At 43.9% G+C, this 27,210-nt stretch overlaps 1 protein-coding gene across 1 annotated transcript in view; it reads left to right on the forward strand.

Moving 5' to 3' along the window:
* The first annotated feature begins 4,826 nt into the window (after positions 1-4,826).
* Positions 4,827-27,210, forward strand: part of LOC102280516 (zinc finger protein 605) — a 30,504-nt gene continuing 8,120 nt past the window's right edge. The window contains 5 exon segments of the mRNA XM_070386396.1: positions 4,827-5,031; positions 7,686-7,718; positions 9,502-9,623; positions 10,405-10,455; positions 11,508-11,668. Of these exon segments, the coding sequence (XP_070242497.1) occupies positions 11,654-11,668 (15 nt within the window). The 5' untranslated portion in view covers positions 4,827-5,031; positions 7,686-7,718; positions 9,502-9,623; positions 10,405-10,455; positions 11,508-11,653.

Consider the following 27,210-nt stretch of genomic DNA (forward strand, 5'->3'; position numbering starts at 1 on the left):
AATATTAACTATAAATTGAAAGCATAATTTAAAAAGGTCTTTCTGTCTGAAAAAAAATTGTTTTTAAAAAGTCTTATCTTCAACTGACAGCAAATAGGGAAATACAAAACTGTAGACAACACTATGCATTAATTTGTGGGAGAAACTACGAGCAATGATGACAGGAAATTTCATAATCTTAAGTAATTATATGGAGTAGGAAATGGCAATCCACTCCAGTATTCTTGCCTAGAGAATCCCATGGCCAGAGGAGTCTGGTGGATTATGGTCTATGGGATTGCAAAGAGTTGGACACAACTGAGCGACTAAGCATAGCATAGCATAAGTAATTATAGTAGTTATAACAGTAAAAACAAAACAATAAGAATTGAATTCTCAAAAAGCTAAAGAACAAAGTAAGCCTAGGGCTTCCCTAGTGGTCCAGTGGTTAAGAATCTGCCTTGCAATGCAGGGGACATAGGTTAGATCCCTGGTTTCAGGAAGAGCCCACATCCCTCGGGGCAACTAAGCCCAGGTGCCAGAACTATTGAGCCTGCACGCCAAAGGAGGTGAGCAGCAACTCCTGCCACCACTTGGGGAAACTACTGAAGCCCAGGCACCTACAGCCCGTGCTCTGCAACAAGAGAAGCTAGTGTAATGAGAAACCTGTGAACCACAACTAGAGAAAGCCCCACACAACAATGAAAACCTAGAGCAGGCAAAATAAATAAATATATATATTAAAAAAAACCCCAAACAAGGTAAACCTAAAAAAGGCAAAGCAGAGGAAATAGTAAAGATAAAAGAAAAAAAATTATCCAAAATTAGCAAGGACAGAAAAAACGTGAAATAATACTGTGAATCCACTCAAAGTAACTGACATATATAGAACACTGTAACTAAAGATATTAAATATACATAACTTTTACATGCACATGGGGCATTCTCCAAGATAGTCCTATGTTGGATCACAAAATAAATCTCAATAAATTTGAAAAGACTGCACCCATTAAAAGTATATTTTCTGACAATGGTAGAACTAAATTAGAAATAAACCCTAGAAAAATGTAGGAAGTCTCCAGGTTTTTGGAAATTAAAAAACACAGTTTCAAGTAATTGCTAACTCAAAGAAGAAATCACAGGAAAATTAGAAAATACTTTGAACTGAATTGAAGTGAAAATGCAATGTACTGTAAATGTCTACATCACTAGAAATCCAAATCCTGAGCTCTTTCTTTTATTCCACTTACCTTCAATTTAATCTTCCCTTTCTATCTGAACCCAGAACTGCTCAGTCGCTATTATGATCTCATAAAATTCCCAAACAAACTGTATTCTTAACAAATCCCTAACGCTCTATGCCCTGTTCTCTGATGGAAGGAAACTCAGCACTTAAGATCTTTCTTAGGCTGTTCTCCCATTTGAATTGTCATTTTATGTCATTTAAGTAAATTTAAATGAATAATCCCTAATCCTACTGTCTTTTGAGATCTTACCATATTAGACCTTAGTCTAATTCTAAGGGGAATTGGATTAATTCCCCTTATTCATAATTCTGAACCTTTTGTTATAATATAAAACTGCTACTGCCTTAAAACAGTGCAGAACTATTTTTAGGGACGAGGTCCTAGGATTGATATTGGTTTATAATGAAATGGCAGGAAGTCTTGGGAAAGTGTGTGACAGAAATAGATAGCTGTAAGAATAATTAATGACAGTGTATAGCAAAGAGGAAACTAAGGAGAACATTAGAGTGTGTAAGGTATGATAGAATACAACACAGAGATAACCATTCTATTCATAGAAGATTAGGGACAGTGATCGGGGCAACTGCATGCAAAAAGGAAGTAAAGCTACAACAATGAATAAATGCATACCTATTTGTTTCTGTATTTTTCAGCGATTTAGCTTAGGTTTTTGTTGTCATTTGTTTTAATTGGCATGGGAATTGATGCTGGAAATGAAGTAGAAGGTAGATGGGCTACAGGGCTGAGCAATTGGAATTTGTCAAGATGAGTAAATTGAAGTTTTGTTTTCCTTGACACTAAAAAGGAAACAGTTTAAGGCAGGAGCCGAACTCTGCTGAAGAAAATAGATACGACGACCACGTCTATCACTTTTGAGATCAAGGAGACCTGCCCTGACCGCGCATGCACAGAAAGGCTCCTCTGGGGTCAAAAAGGAAGGGGGTGCTATCCCATAATAGGCCAAAAGATGTACATGCAAATTGGGGAGAGCTCTGGTCCAGGTCAGATGGGGAGAAGGAAGCGAGATAATTGGCCAGAGAAAAACAAAGACCCAGAAGAACTACCCTCGGATGGCACACTCCTTGTTAAGCAGGATGCCCGCCCTCTTCTCTGGGTGCATGTTTCTGCCCTGTTTTTGTCTTAAATAAATAAAATGCTTCTCTGTGTGCTCTCTCACATGTTATGCTGTGTCCCTAATAATAAATTTTGTGCCTGTTTTCAAGTTTTTGTCTCCCTGAAACACTTGTTTTCAACAGGGACAAGAGCCAGAGAAGCTTCAAATCTAGCCTCTAGCCTCTCTGGTGGTTAGAATTCCTGGTTTTCACCCCAGCTACCCCAGGTTCATTTCTTGAACTGGGAACTAAGGGAAGCAGGGAACTAAGATTCTGGTTCAAACCACTACTCACTGTTGTCTCTGTGAGATCAGAAAAACCATGCTTAATTAATGCATTAAAATTTTTAAGATTCGTTTGGATGCAAATGCCAGAAATATAGCTCAGATTAGCTTAAACTAATAGAGAAAATGTATTAGCTCTCATATATAAATGTATATATATAATATATAAACGTATATGTAATGTATATAAATGTACTTTCTTTCCCCCTCACCACCTGGGAAGATATCATAAATGTATATAACATAGGTATTATATATCGCTCAGTCGGATCTGACTCTCTGCGACCCCATGGACTGTAACCCACCAGACTCCTCTGTCCATGGGATTTTCCAGGCAAGATACTGGAGTGGGTTGCCATTTCCTTCTCCAATATAATGTGTAAATTATAAAATAAATTATAGCTCTTATAATAACTGAAAGGAACAGGCAGTAGGCTTCAGGAATGACTTGACTCAAAACTTCAATCAGCATTACACTACTTTCTCCCTTTCTCCATTCTTTCTGGTTGGCCTCATTTTCAGTCAAACTTTCCTCATGAAGTAGCAGAGGAAAACTGACACTTCTTTCATAATAGTTCTGGAAAATATATGGGGATTGACTCTCACAGAGTCAGTCTCCTTTCCCTGAACAAGAGTCACAATGACCAATGATCTAGCCCTTGGCTTATTGTATAAAACCAATACTTCATTGTCTGGAGCTCCACTGAAACCACATAGATCAAGCATAGGAGAAAGCTTGTTTCCTAAAGAGAAATTGAGATAAATTATCAGAAGAAAAGGAATGGATGTAAGGAAGGCAAAAATAAAATTTCTTAGGTCCTCTATTTCTAGAATTACTGATTCCCCTGATACATGAATTCATCCTGGGACAGTCACAGCATGAGAAAGCACTGTGTGACATTTTCAATGCTCAAGTCATATTGCAAAGCCTCAAAATTCATTCTTGTCTGTCCCAGTGAATTTTGATCTCACCATATTTATGAACTGCAGTAGGACTTGTAATCTGAACCATGTAAATTATTCTTATGGCCTTTATAGCACGTCATTCTTTGTTTCCTCCTTGCATGTCTAATTTTTTTTTTTCTACTTAAGTTCTAAGCTTTGGGTAAAAAAGTACTCCTATTTATTTTATTCCCAATCTTGGAAACAGATTATTTTAGATATTGAATTTGTTCATTGATTTATATGGAATATGCTTAGAAAAATTATTTCTCCATTTAAAAATTGTCTTTTTTATAACAATTTCTTCTCAGTCTCAGCTTCCCTGATCTTCCATTCTCTTTCTGTGGTTTTGAAATGGAACAGGACCCTAGAGTCCTTACCCACCATGTCCTCTGCCTGCCTTTTGTCTGTGGAAAACTTTAGTCAAAGAATAAGTTTAATTGGAGAAATGAGAAATGCAGAAACAAAGGAAAACAGTCAAAGGAGATCAAATAATAATAATATAGTCATTAAGCATAGTCAAGGACCTTCAGTTCTTTCTCAAGGGCTATAGATAATATTCTGAATCATATCCCGGGAGCAGTCTTATAGATACGAAAAACACCAGGGTGAAAAAGTTAACTACATGATGAACAGACTGTACCCACAACATAATGGGTCCTGTTGCCACAGTGCTGAGAATTGGCCTCAAAGAAATGGGAACAAATGTACCCTGGAACTGAAGATTAACTGTACCTAAAGCAACCAATGGAGAAGGCAATGGCAACCCACTCCAGTACTCTTGCCTGGAAAATCCCATGGACGGAGGAGCCTGGTAGGCTGTGGTCCATGGGGTCGCCAAGAGCCGGACACAACTGAGCGACTTCACTTTCCCTTTTCACTTTCATGCATTGGAGAAAGAAATGGCAACCCACTCCAGTGTTCTTGCCTGGAGAATTCCATGGACGAAGGAGCCCGGTAGGCTAAAGACCATGGGGTCACAAAGAGTCAGACATGACTGAAGCGTCTTAACACTTACGCATGATCAAAAATGAAAAGGACTGTGTGCAGATTATGAAGGAAGCGCCCCCTGTACCTTACAGCTCAGCCACAAAGCGTTTTGCAACAGGAAAGAGCACACCTGTCCCTCAGGGGGGCGCGCCGCAAGCCCCTCTGGGAAATGTAGTTCTAAAGCGAGTGGGACTCTGGGAAATGTAGTTCTGCGTGGACACTGCAGAGGCCCAGCCGCGTCCGCCTCGGTTTTGTAGACCAGAGGGGTAAGGTTGTGGGGGGCTGGGGCTGGGGCGGGGACGGGGCTGTGGGCTGCTTGTGGCCTCTGCGTCCGACTGGGGCCGTGTGATGACCCCGGCGCGGACCGGCTTGGGGCGACGCCGGCGTGTGTACGAACCAGCTCCGGAGCCGGGAGCTGGGGGAGGCTCGGAAGGATTTTCCTGCTGCGCAGGCTTCGATTCCGGTGCAGGTGCGGGGGTACGTTGCGGGTGAGGCTGTGGGGGAGGGGCATAGGGCGGCATAGGGGCGGGGCGGCGCGGGGTAAGGGCTAGAGGTGGCAGAGCAGAGCGGAGCGGGAGGGAGCGGGATGAGGGGCAAGGTTTGGAGGATTGGGGTCTGTAGGGTTGGGTGTAAGTGTCGGTGGTGTGGGAGTCTGGAGGGAGATTTGGGGGTCCGGGAGAGGCCTCCGGTGGTGGTGGGCGATGAAGGGACTGTGAAGCAGACCGTGAAGCTGATTAATTTGGGGGTCACTTGAGGGTTGAGATATTGGAATGTCTGTGGAAATCAATAATTTGGGGTTAGGGAGGGATGAATTGTTGTGAAACCAGTGGAGGGAAGGATTTTTTTTTTTTTGGAGGCGGGGAGCGGGGGCGGCGACAGCAGGCGCTGGGAGAGAGGGAGCCCAGAGGTCACCCTCTGGAGTGAATGAAGGGCTGCTTGGTGTCACTGTGCACTGGGGAAGTGGATTGAGGGTTTGTAGGAATAGTTAAGGCTCTAGTGATCCATGATTTGGGTGCCTTGGATTGGGGACTGGACCCAAAGGGATGAATGATAAGGCCCTTGAGGGGAGTCTGTTTGGGCAGCGTTGAGAGGGCTCCGAGTGGTTGAACTGAGGATTTCGTTGACAGGCCTTTTGGTTGCTGCAGTGTTAGACTTTGTTCCCTGTGCTCCTGGAAAACAGGAAGGTTAAGAAGTCTTCCCCTTTCCAGGGTTCAAGGAAACACCTTCTTGCAAAGAACCCTGTTCCCCTCACAGGACTCTCTTGTTTACCTGTGACAAGGCCATGGATAAATATGATACCAACTCCTCTCATCCTTTACCTCATCAATGATTAGCTGAACTGTTTGTCCTCACACATCAAAGCAGTTATTAACCAAACTTCTTTGGTTCAGCTTCTCTTCTTCCTACAGTTTCCTGAACTTTGGTGCACTGCAGCTTGAGCAGCCTTACAGCCCTGACACCCCGCCCCACCACCCCCGGCCGCCCGCCCATTGAGAAATGGCCAGCCTCTGGTGAAATGTCCTGTCATCTGCCATCTGGTCACCCTGCCCTTTGATCCGGCATCCTGACACCTTGCCGAGATGCTTCTACCTCTTAGGGCCACAGCGTTTTCCCTACTTCAGCACCCTGCACCACCCATGATAATAAATTCTTGGAGTGAAATATTTCTTTGCCAAGTCTGCATTTTTTAAAAGATTCACTTATTTATTTTGGCTGTGCTGGGTCTTCGTTGCTGCATGCAGGCTTTCTCTAGTTGTGGCAAGTGGGAGCTGCTCTTCAGTTGTGCTCAGGCTTTTCCTTGTGGTGGCTTGTCTTGTTGTGGAGCCTGGGCTCTAGAGTACATGCTTCATTAGTTGTGGTGTGTGGGCTTAGTTGCCCTGAGGCATGTGGGATCTTCCCTGACCAGGCATTGAGCTGGTGTCCCCTAAATTGCAAGGCAGACTCTTTAACGACTGGACCCCCAGGGAAGCCCTGTATTTGTTTTGGCCTGACAGTTTAGTGGTAGCTTTTTTAGTGGAGGGGAGTGACTAGGGTGGCCCGGGCTGGTGAGTGGTCTGGGTCTGTGTTTGGGGATCTGGTGACCGAGATGTCAGGTTGGGGGCTGTGTATCAGTGTTGGGGGTCTGCGCTTAAGTTGATAGGTGGCCTGTTGGGGGTTATGAGTGAGTGGAAAACGGGGATGGTATTTGGCATTGTTGGAGGGGCTGGGGGTGTTGGTGTTTGTATGGCTCTGGAGGCCCTTGCAGAGTGATGAGCTGTGGGGATATCAGCAAGTGGTGGGTGAGCACAGGGTGGACTAGAGAGTGGATATCAAGGAGGTGAGTGGCTGGCAACCCTATGTGATGAGGGGCTGGGGACCACTGGGGGGGTTAGTGACGGGGGCTAGTTTAGGTGGTAGGTGGTGATGGGATTTAGCAAGCCTGCACCTGTGAAGGTGAGTGGGTGGGTACCCATAGAAGGGAGTGATGGGAGGTCTGCAGGTGTCCTTTGGGACTCAGCATGTGAGATTCCAGTGACAGTTTCTAGTCAACGAGGAGCCTGGAGATTTTTGAGTGGGATTTGGAGGAGCCAGTGATGGGGTTTCTTGGTGACATTGAGAAACCTGTGGGAATCAGAGGTAAGGGGCTCTGGGATTGTAGTCAACTAAGGGGTCTGTTGGGATACCTGTGGCTATGCGCAGGGCTGAGTGAGGGAGAGCCTGCTGTGACCAGGAGCAAACAGTTCTGTACTGTCTGATTGGGGATTAAGCTGTGGTGAGAGACTTTGGGATTCATTGATTCACATACTTCTGTGGATTGGTTTTGTCACTGGTTGTTGGTGATTGGGAGCTTTGCAAGAAGAGTGTTGGGGACCCACAGTGTGTCTAACTGATGGCCCAGACACCCTGGAGGGATGGTGGACACGTGAGGGTCAGTGGTTTGTGTTCAGTTATTGGGGCTGGGGAATTCTCAGGTGGTCAGTTAGTGTGATTGAGGTGGTCTTTGGAACGTGTGTTTTAGGGGCTGTGGGTGTTGGTGATTGCAGGGCCTGTGAGCGTGGTGTTTTGGGGTTTGGATGGATCATGTGTGGGCTCAGGCAAGACTCTCAGGTTGTGACCTCTGTTCAATAACTATGTTGTCTTTTGTTCTTTAGCCCCTCTCATCCAGCACCTGTGTGGCCTTGTTGGTGAGTGATGGCTCCTTTTACTTGAATGTTTTCTTAAGAATTCTCAGTGACCCCATTGACTCTGAATCCTCCCACTTGTGTCTGATGCACCTACATGGGTGTGGTTGGCATATGGCCTTCCAAAGGGGGCTCCACCTCCTCAGGGCTCAGCTAAGAGTCATCTCCAAGGAGTATCCTCCATGTACCCACTTGTCTGTCACATTTGAAGTTTCTTCTGAGCTCTCTGACAGTCAGAAATTTTTTTGATGTTTGTATCCCACCTGAGAGGGCAGGGATCATCTGTCTTATTTTGTGGTCTCTCCCATGTGTCCAGAGCAGGGCCCAGTAGTAAGAGACCCTTAACAAATTGTTGCTTTCCTGAGCCATAAATGAGACTGTGAGTGTGTGTGTATGCACTGGGGTGTGTGTGTGTGTGTGAGAGAGAGAGTGTGAGCATGATTGTGTGAGTGAGAGAGATCTGATGTGGATGTGAGAACAGAGTGCAGGAGTATGTTGGATCCTGAGGGAGAAACAGAGTGACTGTTTTGTGTGTTAGTACAGTCAGCACGTCCCCTTTTCCAGAGAAGCTGCAGGAGGGCTCCTGTGCATCAACCCAAAAGGGGTCCAGATGAGATAGATGCTTCCAGGGCAGGTGGGCCTGCATCTCAAGGAGCCCAGGTTTGGAAAGCATTGACTCTGGAGTCTCTTCCCTCAGCCTCCTAGACCACTGGGACATTCCCTTGCCCAGGAGCCCCAAAGAGCTCCCTGCATGTCCCAGGAGGAGGTGCTTTTCCCTTGGGTGTCACTCTCTGCTCTCAAAGGAAGTTTTTCTTGAGAGACCTGTTCTCAAGCACCACGCTTTTCACACTGGACTGAGGAGAGTCCAGTCTCATTGGGGGACATTGATCTTTGTGTCCGCTGCACCCACATGTGGGCAGAACCCATGGCATTACTCTCCCTTCCCACCAGTAGGAGTTCTTCCTGCCCTGGATGCCCTTGTTCTGCCCTCTACCACTGTTTCAGTCAAAATTCAAAATCCAGTCTGTCTTTCCAGCCTCGCTGGTTCTTGACTCACTGCAGGTCCTCTCTGTACCTGGTCCACACTGGGACCTGCCCTCCCTCCCTGGCCTGTGTCTTCTCTTGATCTCTCAAGGCCCTCGATCGACGATGCTGGGAGCTGGTTTGTGGTCTGGCTGGCATTGAGCAGTGTTCCTGGGTTTCCTTTCTCTTTCCCTTGCCGACTGAGCAGTTTGGGGCTCCTAAGCAGGTGGTGATGAAAGCAGACTTCCTTTGTCTGATTCCAGCCCTCAGCCCAACCCTGAGGGTGGCAGGAAGGACCTCAAAGGGGCCAATGTTCTTTCCACTCTTGTTAGTGGCCCTGGAGCAAAACCTGGCAGTGTGCTGACACCCAGGCATAACTTTCTGCCCTCACTTGTGAAGGATGAGTCCACACATCTCTCTCTCTTCAACTGGGACACTCAGGATGCCTCCTTCCCCTTCCCGCCATTCTTAATAGAACAACAGGCTCCTGCTCTGGATCTCCTGTAGGAATTATGTTCTCTTCTTTCTCAGTTTACTTTCTGGAAAAGTGTCCATTGATTGTCCATCACATCTGGTCTTCCTTGCAGCCTGTTAGCCTGTGGGGACCAAGCCAGGAACACGAACATCTCAGGGGGCGCCCAGCAGTCACTCCCAGACCACAGGTTTGGACCACAGCACTGGACAGATCTCAGTAAGGAGACAGAGTTTGTCCCTCGTGTCCCCAGGTTTACCAGGAACTGTGTTTTTGGACACTTCCTTTCAGGTGTACCCTCATGAAGGAAATCACATCCCTGTGTGACCCCGCCCCTGTGGCGTCCTTGGCTCTGATCCGGTGTCTGGCTGATGTCAGTGACCTGGCTTATGAGTGGTGGAGAAATTGAAAGTGTAAGTATTTGTGTGCATGAAGATGTAGTATTTTATTTGTGATCATGCTGATCTTAACTGTTGGTCCATCTATTCCGATAATTCTGCCTAAGGTGATCTCTGTTTTACAGTTTGTGATCTTTTAAAAAGTTTTTAAAGTAGTAGTTGTGTTTATTTATGTGGTTATTTGATTCTTTGTGGATACAGTTTAACAAACCAATCCAGAAAACTTCTCCACAAAAATAGAAGAGAAAGAATAGTTTTATTATTGAATAAAAATTAAACCAGAATGTGATGTCCACTTTAGACAATCTGCTAAAAATATTGCAAGAGACAGGAAGAGATGGTGTTCTTTTCTGTAGCCATGCAGGTACAACCTGCTAGACAGACCTGCAACACAGTCTTAAGGGATCATCTGTCACACACAGTTCATCCTAAACTTACCTGATAGTTGGAATGGCTACTGTTTTAGCTACTTGCTTTCACCCAAAGGAAAAATACACTTCTCATGTCTTTATGATGGGAGTTAATTTTCCAGCTTGGACCTGGGTGCCACAGTCAGGCCAGTCAGGCTGCTATCCTCCCAGAGACCAGGAGATAGGGATGTGTCTACCTGGATGATTTCAGAGACACCTCCTAGGTCCATAAGAAAGACACTGATGAGTTATTAAACTTAGTTTTAGAAAAGATTTACGTACATCCCAAAGGGGCAGAGAAAGATTTTGTAATTACATGTTTTCTACAGTAAATGCTCTTGAAATAGGGATCTGAGGGGTCTTTTTCTTTTTGTTCACCCTCACAGGCTCTGAGTTGGATCACCCTAAAGGTGTTATCTGTCTACTCTCCTGCTCCAGTAATTGTATTAGAGAAGGGCTGAGACCAGGCCTTGGAAGCAGAGGGGAGGGAAGGGGCCCCAGGGCCAGCAGTGTTGACCTCAGAACCATTGGATAGCCCCATATCACCCCCTCTGCAAGCAGCTCTTCTGAGCAGGGACCAGAGACCTTAGAAAGAAGCAGGCTGTGGAGCATTTTCTCTAGGGTACATGGGAAGGTGGGAGATGCAAATGTGCCTGAAGGCAGCTGGGAGCCTTGCCAGTTCTGTGATGCCTAAACTCAGCAGAGATTTTGATCTGTCTCCTGTCACCCCTTGGGAGCCCATGGCCTGGGCTGTTGTGCTGGTTTCTGAGGGAGGAGCAGGCAGTGTTTGCCCGAGCGTGAGGTCAGAAAGAAAGGATGGTAAAGGTTCCTTTAGGCCTCTCTTGTGGTGTCTACTCTGGGTTGTAACCCTGTGGATCAGCTGCAAACCCACACCCAAGTGTCAGCTTCCCCAAGGCCTGTCTCCCCTGAGGTCTCATACCTTCTTTTGGCCATTTCTTTTAGTTCCTCTGATCTATGCTTTCCTTTGGTTCCAAGACTGATTTTGGAGTAGAGGGCCAGCACCCCAGGATGCTTCTCCATCTTGATCTAAAAGCTCTTTCCTGTCCCCTATCTTGCCTGGAAGTGAGTTGCATTTTATTCTGTAGCACCAGTGCCAGGCATTTCATTTAAGTGCCCTCGGGAAAAGATGCTGCAGGGTCAGTGAGCCAGGACTGTCTTTCCAGACTTTATTGCTGCCCCTGCAGAATGGTTTCAAGTGTTAGGCTCCCCTGGAGCCTTTGGTTGAACCAACAAGGCAGGTGGCTCCCGTCAGGCATTCCCAGGTGGGAGCTGGGCTGCAGAGCACAAAGTGTGCTGCAGGCCTGGCCTGGCTGTGGTTGGCTCGATTGACATGTGCCAGTAGCTCACTCTCCATCTTGTTCCTTAGCGCTAGCAAATAGCCCATCTGAGTTCCCAGTTATAGAGAACCAAGATTGAGGTCCCCAAATGAATGACATCATCTCAAATAAGATTCCCATTGCAACTCTAGGCCATGGGTCTCAGGATCAAGACTTGTGTGAGATAAGAAAGAAGAGGCCTCAGGACTTGGGGTGCATTCCTATCTTTGACCAGAGGTTCAGAGTATCAGGACAGAGAGAAGTCACAGAGAGAGCAGATTTTCCAGAACTGGGGAAGATGATGAAGTCACAGGTAAGTTGTTTGTCCTCCAGTCGTTTTACCTGTGGGTGGATGAGGCTTCCAGGCATTTCTTTTTTTTTAAATTTTTTTATTTTTAAACTTTACAATATTGTATTGGTTTGCCAAATATTGAAATGAATCCTCCACAGGTATACATGTGTTCCCCATCCTGAACCCTCCTCCCTCCTCCCTCCCCATACCATCCCTCTGGGTCGTCCCAGTGCACCAGCCCCAAGCATCCAGTATCGTGCATTGAACCTGGACTGGCAACTCATTTCATACATGATATTATACATGTTTCAATGTCATTCTCCCAAATCTTCCCACCCTCTCCCTCTCCCATAGAGTCCATAAGACTCTTCTATACATCAGTGTCTCTTTTGCTGTCTCGTATACAAGGTTATTGTTACCATCTTTCTAAATTCCATATATATGCGTTAGTATACTGTATTGGTGTTTTTCTTTCTGGCTTACTTCACTCTGTATAATAGGCTCCAGTTTCATCCACCTCATTAGAACGGATTCAAATGTATTCTTTTTAATGGCTGAGTAATACTGCATTGTGTATATGTACCACAGCTTTCTTATCCATTCATCTGCTGATGGACATCTAGGTTGCTTCCATGTCCTGGCGATTATAAACAGTGCTGCGATGAACATTGGGGTACACGTGTCTCTTTCCCTTCTGGTTTCCTCAGTGTGTATGCCCAGCAGTGGGATTGCTGGATCATAAGGCAGTTCTATTTCCAGTTTTTTAAGGAATCTCCACACTGTTCTCCATAGTGGCTATACTAGTTTGCATTCCCACCAACAGTGTAAGAGGGTTCCCTTTTCTCCACACCCTCTCCAGCATTTATTGCTTGTAGACTTTTGGATCACAGCCATTCTGACTGGCATGAAATGGTATCTCATTGTGATTTTGATTTGCATTTCTCTGATAATGAGTGATGTTGAGCATCTTTTCATGTGTTTGTTAGCCATCTGTATGTCTTCTTTGGAGAACTGTCTATTTAGTTCTTTGGCCCATTTTTTGATTGGGTCATTTATTTTTCTGGAATTGAGCTGTAGGAGTTGCTTGTATATTTTTGAGATTAGTTGTTTGTCAGTTGCTTCATTTGCTATTATTTTCTCCCATTCTGAAGGCTGTCTTTTCACCTTGCTAATAGTTTCCTTTGTTGTGCAGAAGCTTTTAAGTTTAATTAGATCCCATTTGTTTATTTTTGCTTTTATTTCCAATATTCTGGGAGGTGGGTCATAGAGGATCCTGCTGTGATGTATGTCAGAGAGTGTTTTGCCTATGTTCTCCTCTAGGAGTTTTATAGTTTCTGGTCTTACGTTTAGATCTTTAATCCATTTTGAGTTTATTTTTGTGCATGGTGTTAGAAAGTGTTCTAGTTTCATTCTTTTACAAGTGGTTGACCAGTTTTTGACCAGTTTTCCCAGCACCACTTGTTAAAGAGATTGTCTTTAATCCATTGTATATTCTTGCCTCCTTTGTCAAAGATAAGGTGTCCATATGTGTGTGGATTTATCTCTGGGCTTTCTATTTTGCTCCATGGATCTATATTTCTGTCTTTGTGCCAGTACCATACTGTCTTGATGACTGTGGCTTTGTAGTAGAGCCTGAAGTCAGGTAGGTTGATTCCTCCAGTTCCATTCTTCTTTCTCAAGATAGCTTTGGCTATTCGAGGTTTTTTGTATTTCCATACAAATTGTGAAATTATTTGTTCTAGCTCTGTGAAGAATATTGTTGGTAGCTTGATAGGGATTGCATTGAATCTCTAGATTGCTTTGGGTAGTATACTCATTTTCACTATATTGATTCTTCCAATCCATAAACATGGTATATTGCTCCATCTATTAGTGTCCTCTTTGGTTTCTTTCACCAGTGTTTTATAGTTTTCTATATATAGGTCTTTAGTTTCTTTAGGTAGATATATTCCTAAGTATTTTATTCTTTCCATTGCATTGGTGAATGGAATTGTTTCCTTAATTTCTCTTTCTGTTTTCTCATTATTAGTGTATAGGAATGCAAGGGATTTCTGTGTGTTGATTTTATATCCTGCAACTTTACTATAATCATTGATTAGTATTGACTAATCATTGATTAGTTCTAGTAATTTTCTGGTGGAGTCTTTAGGGTTTTCTGTGTAGAGGATCATGTCATCTGCAAATAGTGAGAGTTTTACTTCTTCTTTTCCAATTTGGATTCCTTTTATTTCTTTTTCTTCTCTGATTGCTGTGGCCAAAACTTCCAAAACTATGTTGAATAGTAATGGTGAAAGTGGGCACCCTTGTCTTGTTCCTGACTTTAGAGGAAAGGCTTTCAATTTTTCACCATTGAGGATAATGTTTGCTGTGGGTTTGTCATATATAGCTTTTATTATGTTGAGGTATGTTCCTTCTATTCCTGCTTTCTGGAGAGTTTTTATCATAAATGGATGTTGAATTTTGTCAAAGGCTTTCTCTGCATCTATTGAGATAATCATATGGTTTTTATTTTCCAATTTGTTAATGTGGTATATTACATTGATTGATTTGCAGATACTGAAGAATCCTTGCATCCCTGGGATAAAGCCCACTTGGTCATGGTGTATGATCTTTTTAATGTGTTGTTGGATTCTGATTGCTAGAATTTTGTTATTGATTTTTACATCTATGTTCATCAGTGGTATTGGCCTGTAGTTTTCTTTTTTTGTGGGATCTTTGTCAGGTTTTGGTATTAGGGTGATGGTGGCCTCATAGAATGAGTTTGGAAGTTTACCTTCCTCTGCAATTTTCTGGAAGTGTTTGAGTAGGATAGGTGTTAGCTCTTCTCTAAATTTTTGGTAGAATTCAGCTGTGAAGCCATCTGGACCTGGGCTTTTGTTTGCTGGAAGATTTTTGATTACAGTTTCAATTTCCGTGCTTGTGATGGGTCTGTTAAGATTTTCTGTTTCTTCCTGGTCCAGTTTTGGAAAGTTGTACTTTTCTAAGAATTTGTCCATTTTTTTCACGTTGTCCATTTTGTTGGCATATAATTGTTGATAGTAGTCTCTTATGATTCTTTGTATCTGTGTTGTCTGTTGTGATCTCTCCATTTTCATTTCTAATTTTATTGATTTGATTTTTCTCCCTTTGTTTCTTGATGAGTCTGGCTAATGGTTTGTCAATTTTATTTATCCTTTCAAAGAACCAGCTTTTGGCTTTGTTGATTTTTGCTATGGTCTCTTTTATTTCTTTTGCATTTATTTCTGCTCTTAATTTTAAAGATTTCTTTCCTTCTACTAACCCTGGGGTTCTTCAATTCTTCCTTTTCTAGTTGCTTTAGGTGTAGAGTTAGGTTATTTATTTGACTTTTTTCTTGTTTCTTGAGGTATGCCTGTATTGCTATGAACTTTCCCCTTAGGACTGCTTTTACAGTGTCCCACAGGTTTCGGGTTGTTGTGTTTTCATTTTCATTCATTTCTATGCAAATTTTGATTTCTTTTTTGATTTCTTCTGTGATTTGTTGGTTATTCAGCAGCGTGTTGTTCAGCCTCCATATGTTGGAATTTTTAATAGTTTTTCTTCTGTAATTGAGATCTAATCTTACTGCATTGTGGTCAGAGAAAATGCTTAGAATGATTTCAAATCTTTTGAATTTACCAAGGTTAGATTTATGGCCCAGGATGTGATCTATCCTGGAGAAGATTCCATGTGCACTTGAGAAAAAGGTGAAATTCATTGTTTTGGGATGAAATGTCCTATAGATATCAATTAGGTCTAAGTGGTCTGTTGTATCGTTCAAAGTTTGTGTTTCCTTGTTAATTTTCTGTTTAGTTGATCTATCCATAGGTGTGAGTGGGGTATTAAAGTCTCCCACTGTTATTGTGTTATTGTTAATTTCTCCTTTCATACTTGTTAGCATTTGTCTTACATATTGGGGTGCTCCCGTGTTGGGTGCATATATATTTATAATTGTTATATCTTCGTCTTGGATTGATTCTTTGATCATTATATAGTGACCGTCTTTGTCTCTTTTCACAGCCTTTGTTTTAAAGTCTATTTTATCTGATATGAGTATTGCTACTCCTGCTTTCTTTTGGTCCCTATTTGCATGGAAAATCTTTTTCCAGCCCTTCACTTTCAGTCTGTATGTGTCCCCTGTTTTGAGGTGGGTCTCTTGTAGACAACATATGTAGGGGTCTTGTTTTTGTATCCATTCAGCCAGTCTTTGTCTTTTGGTTGGGGCATTCAACCCATTTACGTTTAAGGTAATTACTGATAAGTATGATCCCGTTGCCATTTACTTTATTGTTTTGGGTTCAAATTTATACACCGTTTTTGTGTTTCCTGTCTAGAGAATATCCTTTAGTATTTGTTGGAGAGCTGGTTTGGTGGTGCTGAATTCTCTCAGCTTTTGCTTGTCTGTAAAGCTTTTGATTTCTCCTTCGTATTTGAATGAGATCCTTGCTGGGTACAATAATCTGGGCTGTAGGTTATTTTCTTTCATCACTTTAAGTATGTCTTGCCATTCCCTCCTGGCTTGAAGAGTTTCTATTGAAAGATCAGCTGTTATCCTTATGGGAATTCCCTTGTGTGTTATTTGTTGTTTTTCCCTTGCTGCTTTTAGTATTTGTTCTTTGTGTTTGATCTTTGTTAATTTGATTAATATGTGTCTTGGGATGTTTTGCCTTGGATTTATCCTGTTTGGGACTCTCTGGGTTTCTTGGACTTGAGTGATTATTTCCTTCCCCATTTTAGGGAAGTTTTCAACTATTATCTCCTCAAGTATTTTCTCATGGTCTTTCTTTTTGTCTTCTTCTGGGACCCCTATGATTCGAATGTTGTAGCGTTTAATATTGTCCTGGAGGTCTCTGAGATTGTCCTCATTTCTTTTAATTCTTTTTTCTTTTTTCCTCTCTGATTCATTTATTTCTGCCATTCTATCTTGTAATTCACTAATCCTATCTTCTGCCTCTGTTATTCTACTATTTGTTGCCTCCAGAGTGTTTTTAATTTCATTTATTGCATTATTCATTATATATTGACTCTTTTTTATTTCTTCTAGGTCCTTGTTAAACCTTTCTTGCATCTTCTCAATCCTTGTCTCCAGGCTATTTATCTGTGATTCCATTTTGATTTCAAGATTTTGGATCAATTTCACTATCATTATTTGGAATTCTTTATCAGGTAGATTCCTTATCTCTTCCTCTTTTGTTTGGTTTGGTGGGCATTTATCCTGTTCCTTTATCTGCTGGGTATTCCTCTGTCTCTTCATCTTGTTTAAATTGCTGAGTTTGGGGTATCCTTTCTGTATTCTGGCAGTTTGTGGAGTTCTCTTTATTGTGGCGTTTCCTTGCTGTGTGTGGGTTTGTACAGGTGGCTTGTCAAGGTTTCTTGGTTAGGGAAGCTTGTGTCGGTGTTCTGGTGGGTGGAGCTGTATTTCTTCTCTCTGGAGTGCAATGAAGTGTCCAGTAATAAGTTATGAGATGTCTATGGTTTTGGAGTGACTTTGGGCAGCCTGTATCTTGGATCTCAGGGCTGTGTTCCTTTGTTGCTGGAGAATTTGCTTGGTATGTCTTGCCCTGGAACTTGTTGGCCCTTGTGTGGTGCTTGGTTTCAGTGTAGGTATGGAGGCGTTTGATGAGCTCCTGTCAATTAATGTTCCTTGGAGTCAGGAGTTCCCTGGAGTCAGGGTTTGGACTTAAGCCTCCTGCTTCCAGTTATCGGTCCTATTTTTACAGTTGTTTCAAAACTTCTCCTTCTATACAGCACCACTGATAAAACATCTACGTTAAATGTTAAAAAAAACGTTAAAAAATCTACGTTAAATGACCACCGTGAGGGTCACCCAGAGAGGTTCACAGTGTTACATGGAGAAGAGAAGAGGGAGGAGGGAATTAGAGGTGACCCGAATGAGATGAGGTGGAATCAATAGTGGAGAGGGTGGGCTAGCCAGTAATCACTTTCTTATGTGCACTCCACAACTGGACCACTCAGAGATGTTCACGGAGTTATACAGAGAAGAGAAGAAGGAGGAAGGAGACAGAGATGGCCAGGAGGATAAAAGGGGGGAATGAAAAGGAGGGAGACAGATCCAGCCAGTAATCAGTTCCCTAAGTGTTCTCCACCGTCTGGAACACACAGAAGTTCACAGAGTTGGGTAGAGTAGAGAGGGGTTAGGGAGGAGACACAGGCAACCTGGTGGAGAAAAAGGAGAGTCCAGAGGGAGAGAGAGCAGTCAAGCCAGTAATCTTGCTCCCTAGTGAAAAATGAGTACTGAAGATTGGGTTCTTAAAGGTACAAAAATTGGTAACAAATACATAAAAGCAGAAATTAAAAATCTAGAGTAGAGTGTGGAATTTCAAAAATACAATGTTAAAGAAAAGAAGAAGGAAAAGAGAGAAAAAAAACAAAAACAAAGTCACAAAAATTATAAAGAAAGTATAGGTACAAAATTGATAACAAATACCAAAAAGCATAAATTAAAAATCTAGAGTAGAGTTTGGAATTTTAGATATACAATGTTATATAAAAGAAGAGAAAGAAAAAGAGGAAAAAAAAGTCAAAAAAGTTATATAAAAAATATAGGTACAAAATTGATAACAAATACAAAAAAGCTAAAATTAAAAATCTAGAGTAGAGTTTGGAATTTCAAAAAACGCAATGTTAAAAAAAAAAAAGAAAAAAAGTCAAAAAATTATAAAAAATATATAAATGAAGTTTGCTTTAAAAAAATAGGGTCTTTTTTTTTTTTTTTTTGCTAAGTAATAGTAAGTTATAAAAGTGAAAATTAAAGGAATAATAGAGGACTTAAAATTCTTTTAAAAAAAGAAAGAATGATTGTAAAAATAGTAAAAATATATCTAGGACTTTCTCTAGTTTTGTTGTGGGTATTGTGGGTTCAGTTCACTTTCGGCTAGTTCCTTGGTCCGACTTATATTTCTCAAGATCTATAGGCCCCTTCCTACATAGTCGGTACTAACCACAGAGTTTTAATCTTTGCCTGTAGCTTCCAAGGCGGTTCCCTCTGTTATAGATTCTTCTGTTTGCTGGTCTCTTCAGTGTCTGGTTTCTGCCCTGACACAAAGGGGATGGTGGAGGACATTTTTTTTTTTTTTTTAGGCTCACTTGTTCAGTCGCGCTGTGGGGAGGGAGGGATGCTGCAAACAAATAACACTGGCATGTGCTTGCAGTGCCTCAGCCACACTGGGTCTGCCCCCGCTCACGGCGCGTGTAGCCTCCCTGCCCACACTGCTCAGGCTCTAGGCTGCTCCGCCGGGAACCATCTGTGGCAGGCTCTGGGCTGCTTGCACCTCCCAGGTCCAAGCCGCTGAGGTTCGGGCACTCGGGTAGTCCTCAGAGGCGCAGACTCGGTTGGGCCTGCGTTTTGTGCCTTTCCCAGGTCCGAGCAGCTCAGGTGACGAGGTGTTTGGCGAGCGTGATTGCTGTGACTTATCGCCTCCCCACAGCTCAGTTATCTAGGTGTACAACCGGCGCACCTTCTCAGACAGATGTTGACCATCCAGACCCCCAAGAAGTTTTAGTTAGCAAAGAAGCCTGCTTACAGTTTTATAGATAATGTCTCTCTGGGGCTGCGAATGCCTCCTTCCGGCTCTGGCTGCCTGTCACAGGAGGGGGATGGTCTGTAGCCGGCTATCTCTGTTCAGTCCTTTGTTCCGTGTGCGGGCCTGGCAGTGTCTTAGGTTAGGGCTGGCTTTTTGCATGGTAGATATCCCACAGTCTGGTTTGCCAGCCCAAATTATTTCACTCAGATAGCGCTCGGGGTGTTCAGGCCAGGTCCTTACACTAAGCGATGCAGCCCACGCCGTGCCTCCCTGCCCAGCCCCCGCTTGCTAGTGGCGTGTGCACGCGTCTGCGCTGCTTCTCCGCTGAGAGAGTTACCGTAGGGCTCGTAATCTGCGGTTTTTAATTGTTTATTTATTTTCGCTCCCTGTTATGTTGCCCTCTGCACTTTCAAGGCTCAGCACAGATTCGGCAGTGAGAAGGTTTCCTGGTGTTTGGAAACTTCTCTCTTTTTAAGACTCCCTTCCCAGGATGGAACTCCATCCCTCCCTCTTTTGTCTCTTTTTTTGTCTTTTCTATTTTTCCCTTCCTCCTTTCGAAGACTTGGGTTGGTTTTCTGGGTGCCTGATGTCCTCTGCCGGCATTCAGAAGTTGTTTTGGGGAATTTACTCGGCGTTTAAATGTTCTTTTGATGAATTTGTGGGGGAGAAAGTGTTCTCCCCGTCCTACTCCTCCGCCATCTTCCTTCCAGGCATTTCTACAACCAACAGGAAAGGTTTAAATACATTTAAATTAAAGCCAGAGAAAACGTAAACTTGGAAAGGAAGGTGGTCAAAAGAAATACAAGGTGGACCATAGAATCATACAAAAATCTTGAAGTTGGGACACAGACATATGAGAAGTAAGGCCCTGCACTGTTGGAATTGAGCCGCAAGCTTCCTTAGGTGTCCCCAGAAGCTGCCATAGAAAGAGAAACAGGAATAGCTGCATGGTTTTCTCTGTCAGAAAGCAGACTATTACTGACTTAGCAGAAGCAAACATTTCCTGATGATTACATGTAAAGAAAATGCTTGGATAACTGTTTATGTAGATGGCGTGGTGAATGACGTCCTGGAATGGGTGAACATATTTCCGAGGGCTATTCCTTGCGGGGATCCTCAGTGTAGGTGGAGGACATGGGAGTGGACAGCAGGCCTGGGCCCACACCCTACTTCTGTTCTGCTTTTAGGGAAGAAAACCTGAATCATCTTGCAGAATTGGTTGTTACAAAACCTTAAAACGGCCTCCATAAATATTCTCTCAGTTGGAATTTCAATACATTTTTTAAAAAAATTTATTTATTTATTTTGGCCTGTGCTGGGTTTTCATTGCTGCACAGGCTTTTCTCTAGTTGCGAAGAGTGGGGGCTGCTCTCTAGTTGTGATGCACAGGTCTCTCATTGCAGTAGCTTCTTTCATTGAGGAGAAGTGGAGTGGCTACTGTATTAGCTTTTTGCCTTCACCCAAAGGAAAAATACACTTCTCATATCTTTATGATGGGAGGTAATTTTCCAGCTTGGAACCAGATGCCCCAGTCAGGCCAGTCAGGCTGCTGTTCTCCCAGAGAACAGGAGACAGGGATGTGTCTTCCTGGCTGATTTCAGAGACACCTCCCAGGTCTATAAGAAAGACATTCTTGAGTTATTAAACTTCGTTTTAGAAAAGATTTGGTTGTTAACAAGAAAAAAAGATCTGGGGCATGCGGGCTTCAGGAGTTGTGGCACATGGACTCAGTAGTTGTGGCTCCCAGGCTCTAGAGCACAGGCTCAGTAGTTGGGGCATATGGACTTAGCTGCTTCGCAGCATGTGGGATTTTTCCTGATCAGGGATCAAACCGATGTCTCTTGCATTGGCAGGTGGATTCTTTACCACTGGGCCACCAGGGAATCCTTCAGTACACTTTAGCTAGGAGTTTTTTGGCTTCTGTTGGCAAAAGCTGGACAGGAAGATGTCTGCTTTTAGCTCCTTTTCCTGACTTTTTTTTGATCTGTGTATAGGTGATTTACAGTGTTGTGTTAGTTTCTTCTGTACACCAACGTGAGTCAGTTACACATTTATATGTATGTGTGTGTATATGTGTATGTATGTATGTGTGCTAAGTCGCTTCAGTTGTGTCTGATTCTTTGTGACCCTGTGGACAATTGCTTGCCAGTCTCCTTTGTCCATGGGATTCTCCAGGCAAGAATACTGGAATGGGTTGCCATGCCCTCCTCCAGGGGATCTTCCTGATGCAGGGATCGAAACTGTGTCTCTTACACCTCCTGCATTGGCACGTGGACACTTTACCACCAGTGCCACCTGGGAAGTGCATACACACATGCGCACACACACACACATATTTTTCATATTCTTTTCCGTTATGGTTTATCACAGGATATTGAATATAGTTTTCTGTGCTATTCAGTAGGGCCTTGTGGTTTATCTATCCTATATATATGTGTATGTTATAGCTTGCATTTGCTAACCCCAAACTCTCAATTCATCCCTCCCCAACCCCTCTTCCTGACTTTGTTGACTCAAGAAACAGGACTGCAGTGTCTCTTCAAAGCGATTCCTATCCACCTAGCTAACCTCCATGCTCTTTGCCTCCCTCCCTTTCTTTTCTTCTTTTAAAAATTCTGTTGTTTAAACTACTGTAGGCCTTTCCCTGTTCCTGCTGTGTTCTGAGTCAGGAGTTCAACAGAGCTGAGAGGGCTGAGCTGCTGATAACTGCAGCATCAGGGTGATGGTATCAAAGCCTCTAATTGCTGTGATGGCACAGGTGAGAACCAGATGCTGATGAAGGTGCTAACTTCCCATTACCTTTTCCTGAGGAGTGAATGGTGCCTTGACCTTGTGTGGATAGCTCAGCACGGTTGTAGAGGTGTCTTGTCCTCACTGCCTGGGAGCCGTGAACAAAAGGTTCCGGCAGGTTTATGGACTTGGGGGTTAGAAGGAGGGGAAGAGGAGGTGGGAGTGGAAAGTACAGGATACTGGGTCAGAGTAGGGACAGTGTCTTCAGGTTCCCTGCCTGCCATCCCACTCTGCCCTGCCACCACAAGGGGATTTTAGCGAGGTACCCAAGAAAGGCCTGTGCCAGAAGCTCCAGGTAGACATAGTACACCCCTCACCCCTCGAGTCTTGGGGAGAGCACAGGTTGTGCTTCAGGTCTGGGGGTGGAGGTGGGGGCAGCATCACCCAGGAGGCCTGGAGATAACCCCTTGTGACTTGTGGTGAGACCTGAGGATTCACATGTAGGTTTTTAACCAGGAGCCAGACTCCTCTGTTCCACCGCTTAATTTTTTCAGGACCTGAGTGAGAAACAGGCTCCCCCATCATGAACCTGAGCAGGTCAGACTTGGAGGGACTGAGACAGGAACCAGGGAATTAACCTGGGGCAGCAGCAGACAGGGCCCTGAGGAAGACCCTGGAGCAGGATGATGAGGACTGCCTCCCAGGTGGTCTTAGCTGTTTCTGAATCAGGAAGGCTTGTCTCAGTCCATCAGGAGGCTTCTGGAGTTGCTTTGTGAGTCTTTTGTGATCTGGCACAGGACAGTGGTTCACTTAGCACAGCCCTGGAAGCAGGTAGAAGCTGGCTGGAATGCCTACCTGCCGGGGCTGAGACAGTGGGGTTCCCATAGCTGGGGGTACACACTAGGAGTGCAATCCCAGAGTCCCCAAGCAGGATACATTTTCATCAGGCAGTGAGGTTAAACAGGGCCTTTCTGTGGGCCTCCCAGGACATCAGCCTGGTCTGAATAATTTAGTTCAGTCCTTGGTTTGTGAGGGACTGCCTGGGGTGCTTAGTTCCAAACTGTTTGTCCAGGACCTCCCACCTCATGGGGTGGCAACAGCACCCAGGCGGTGGTGTCTGGGAAGTGCACGGGCCAAGGCCACCCTGTGCTTCTGGCCAGCAGCCCCATCAGGACAGGAAGGCCAGAAAGGTGTCAGTCTGCATCCAGACAGAGCAACACAGGAGTCGTTTCTTTTGTTTCTTGTTTTTTTTTTTTTTTCCCTAGGAGAAAGGGAAAGCTCTAGGAGCAAGTCTGAAAAACAAAGATCATTTATATACTTCTCCTTCCCCTGTGCCTCTCCTGGTGCTGGGCTTTATTTTCTTTTTTCTGTTATCATCAGTGTGTCTCATTTGATAATCAAAACTTTGAAAGAAATCATCTTCTGTTTTTATCCAGACTCTATCTGGAAAGACTCTTTGTCCCTACACAGAGGGACAGATATTTTTATGTAATTTAAGTGGAGCGATCATGTTTAAGAATTGGTTAGCAGAAACTCCTGAGATTTTAAAAGATTTAAAAATGGTTTTACATGGGCACTTCCCTGGCAGTCCAGGGGTTAAGAAGTCATGTTCCCAATGTAGGGGGCACAGGTTTGATGCCTGGTCAGGGAACTACTAAGATCCCACATACTGCACAGCATGGCGTAAATTTCTTAAATAATGTAAAATTAAAAAAAATTAAATAAAATGGTTTTACATGATCTCCCACTTGTTGAGTCTTCAGGACGGCGTGGCAGGGAGTGGAAGGCTCTCACAGTGGCTCCCACAGAGTCTGAGGTATCAGCGACTGTGAAAGGAGGACTGTGATTGCAGACAGCCTTTCCAGGCATCCAGCATAGTGAGAAGGGCCCTCATGGGAGCTGCTGCACTGGGTCCCAGGCTGCCTTTCTGAGCTCTGTGCTCCAGACTGGGGTTACCTTGACCTCTCATCAGCCCCTTATGTCTCTCCTTAAACTGTTAATTAAGACACTCACTGAACCCCACAGCAAATCTGGGGCTGTGATCAGATGCAGTGAATTCAAAACCCAAAAAGGAAGTAAATGTGGTCAGGTGGAGCCTGAGAGTGTGATTTGCATTGGGGGAACCCACAAGGATGGCCAGAGCAGACCCCAGGAAAGTGTCAGGGTCCAGTGAAACCCTTTGGATGGGATGAGAAGCCCAGCGAGGTCCACCTGTGGAGTACATCCTGGCACAGGAGCCTGTCCTGGGGCAGTGTTTTCCGTCTTGTCCAGCATCTGGAAGGTGGGACAGCTTTCCTCAATGTTTTGGCCCGTTCTGAAACATGGCAGCACACGCATGTGGGCCCAGCCTGGGACAGTGTCCGTCTCCACAGCATCCTGTCCTGGATCCAGAAGGGGTTGAACATGTCTCTTGCTTTGGACGGGAGCAGTTCCAGACTCTCTTTGGTGAGCATCCACACAGCTGACATCAGTCTTGTTAGGAACAGAACTTGGTTTCGTCCAAATGTGTCACCCCCATGGGGGGCTTGTTTTATGTGGGTTTGAAGCTTGCTGTGGGGTCAGCTGTAGCTCATGAGGCGAGAGACTCAGCGTCCCCAACATGCCTCTGTGTTCCAACCCTGACCATGGCAGTCTCCACAGTCTCCATCACGGCTGGGGGTGGAGGCCAGCAGGGGCACACAGATACTACATCAGTGCCAGTTGCACACTCAGTAATGGGGCCCAGTATAGTTATCTTTGGAGCTGGTGGCGCCCTTAAGGCTGGGTGTCGGGTTTGGGGTGGGAGGGCAACTTCCTGCCCTACAACCTGTCGGGTAGAGCCTTTGTAATTGCTTGTAGTTAAGCCTGAAAAATTCTGAGCCGGAATTCTCATGTGAGTTTTAAAACATGTATAAATTCATGTAATTAACCTCACAGTCAGGACTCAGAATAGTTCTCTCTCTCCCAGAATTCCTGGGTGTCACCTTCTTGCATCCCTAACCTCTGGCAATAACTGATTTGTTCTCTGTCTCCATAGTCATGCCTTTGCCAGAATGTTAGATAATGTAACCATGAGTGTATAACCTTTCATACTGACTTTTTTTGCTCATTCTTCAGTAGTTTATCCCTTTTTCAAAAGATGCAAACTCCCTGATGGATTTCAGGGAAGAGTTCTTTTTTTTTCTTTTAGCTGTGCTGGGTCTTCATTGCTGCAAGGCTTTTCTCTAGTTGTGGAAAGTGGGGGCTACTCTCTAGTTGCAGTGCAAAGACTTCTTATTGTGGTGGCTTCTCTTGTTGCAGAGCACAGGCTCTAGGCACACAGGCTTCAGCAGTTGCAGCTTCCAGGCTCTAGAGCACAGGCTCTATAGTTGTGGTGCACGGACTTAATTGCTTCTTGGCATATGGGATCTTCCTGGATCAGGGATCGAACCTGTGTCTCCTGCATTAGCAGGAGGATTCCTTACTATTGATCCACCAGGGAAGCCCCAGTTTGTCCCCTTTCATTTGCTGAATGGCTTCATACAGTAGGTCCTATATGTGGAGACACTGGTTTGCTTCTCTGTTTGCTGGTGCAGGACGTCCTGGTTGCCTCCAGTTCTTAATAGGCTGTGTTTATCTGCATATAGGTTTGAACATAAGTTTTTGGGTGAGCATAAGTTTTTAGTTTATTTGGGTAAATACCTACAAATGGTCTTGCTGGGTAGGTGTATGTTCAACTTTATGAGAAGCTATGAAAGTGTCCAGAGTCCCTGCCCTGTGTTCCCACAGCATGAACGGGAGTTGCTGTAGCTCTGCGTCCTCACTGTCATTTGTCAGTTCTGTTCTGTTACTTTTTCATTTTAGCCATTCTGATAGGGATGTAGTAGCAACTCAATATTGTTTTAATTTGCATTTCCCTATTGACAGATGATATTGAGCATTTTTTCATATATTTTCAATCTTACATCTTTTTTGGTGAAGCATATGGTAAGATCTTTTGCCCATTTTTTAAATGATGTTATAGTTTTAGTGTTGTTAAGTCCCGTTAACATGCTTTCTCAGATAAGTGATTTGCAACTATTTCCACCTAGTATGTGCCTTGTCTTTTCTTTCTCTTAATGGTGCCTTTCATAGAGAAAAAAAATACTAATTTTGAAACAGTTCAGTTTTATTAATTATTTCTTAAATGGACCATGTGTATTCAGTGTTGTATCTAAAAACTCATTGCAAAATCCAGTCACGCAGGTTGTCTCTTGTTTTCTTCTAGAAATTTCATTGTTTTGTGTTTCATATTTAGGTCTGTGTTCCTTTTTTTTAAAAAATCTGTTTATTTGTTTTGGGCTGTGCTGGGTCTTTGTTGCTGTGTGGGCTTTTTTCTAATTGTGGTAAGTCGGGGCTACTCTGTAGTTATGGTGCATGGGCCTGTCATTGCGGCGGCTTCTCTTATGACTGAGCACAAGCCCTAGGGCTTGTAGGCTTCAGTAGTCTCAGTACGTGGGCTCAGTAGTTTCAGCTCCTGGGATCTAGAGTACAGGCTTCATATTTGTGTTACACAGGCTTAGCTGCCCCATGGCATGTGGAATCTTCCTGGATCAGGGATTGAACCTGTGTCTCCTGCATTGGCAGGCAGATTCTTTATCACTGAGCCACCAGGGAAGCCCTGTGATTCTTTTTGAGTTGATTTTTTGGTAAGGTGTAATGTGTATCAAGGTTTGTTCTTTTGCTTGTGGGTATCCAGTTACTTTAGCTCATGTGCTGAAAACTCCCTGCTCCGAGGAATTGTATGTGCACCTCTCAAAAGCCAGGGAGCTTACCTGTGGGGGTCCACTTCTGGGCTTTCTGTTCTTTTCTGGTCACCAACATCTGTAACCTCTCACTGATACCACCTTGTTATCATGTGCATTTATAGGAAGTCCTGAAACCAGGTAATGTGAGTCCTGCAATGTTGCTGTTCTGTTTCCAAATTGTTTTGGATATTCTGGTTCCTTTGCCTTTTATCCCCATACCCTGAATGTACTTGTATCATGGCCTCTGAAATGCCTTATTGCCTCTGGCCAGAAAAGACTGAAAAGTATAGGAGAATATGATGTTTTTCTACTCATCTTTATATTTCTAGCACCTGGCATAGTTGCAGGCCCCTTAATTGCTGGAAAAAACATGCGTTCTAAAGGATAGCTAGTTCCTACTTCAGACCAGTACTGCTCAAAGGGAGGAGAGTGTTCTAGAAAGGTAGATGTGGTTTTAGTTCTGACAGTGACTAAGAACCATTCCTGTCCCTTAGGCCTTGCACCGCATGGGGCAAATGTGCCCAGCTAAGTGGTTTAGTCGCTCAGT

This window comes from Bos mutus, chromosome 17 (assembly GCF_027580195.1).
Source record: "Bos mutus isolate GX-2022 chromosome 17, NWIPB_WYAK_1.1, whole genome shotgun sequence".
In the NCBI taxonomy this organism is placed as follows: Eukaryota; Metazoa; Chordata; class Mammalia; order Artiodactyla; family Bovidae; genus Bos; species Bos mutus.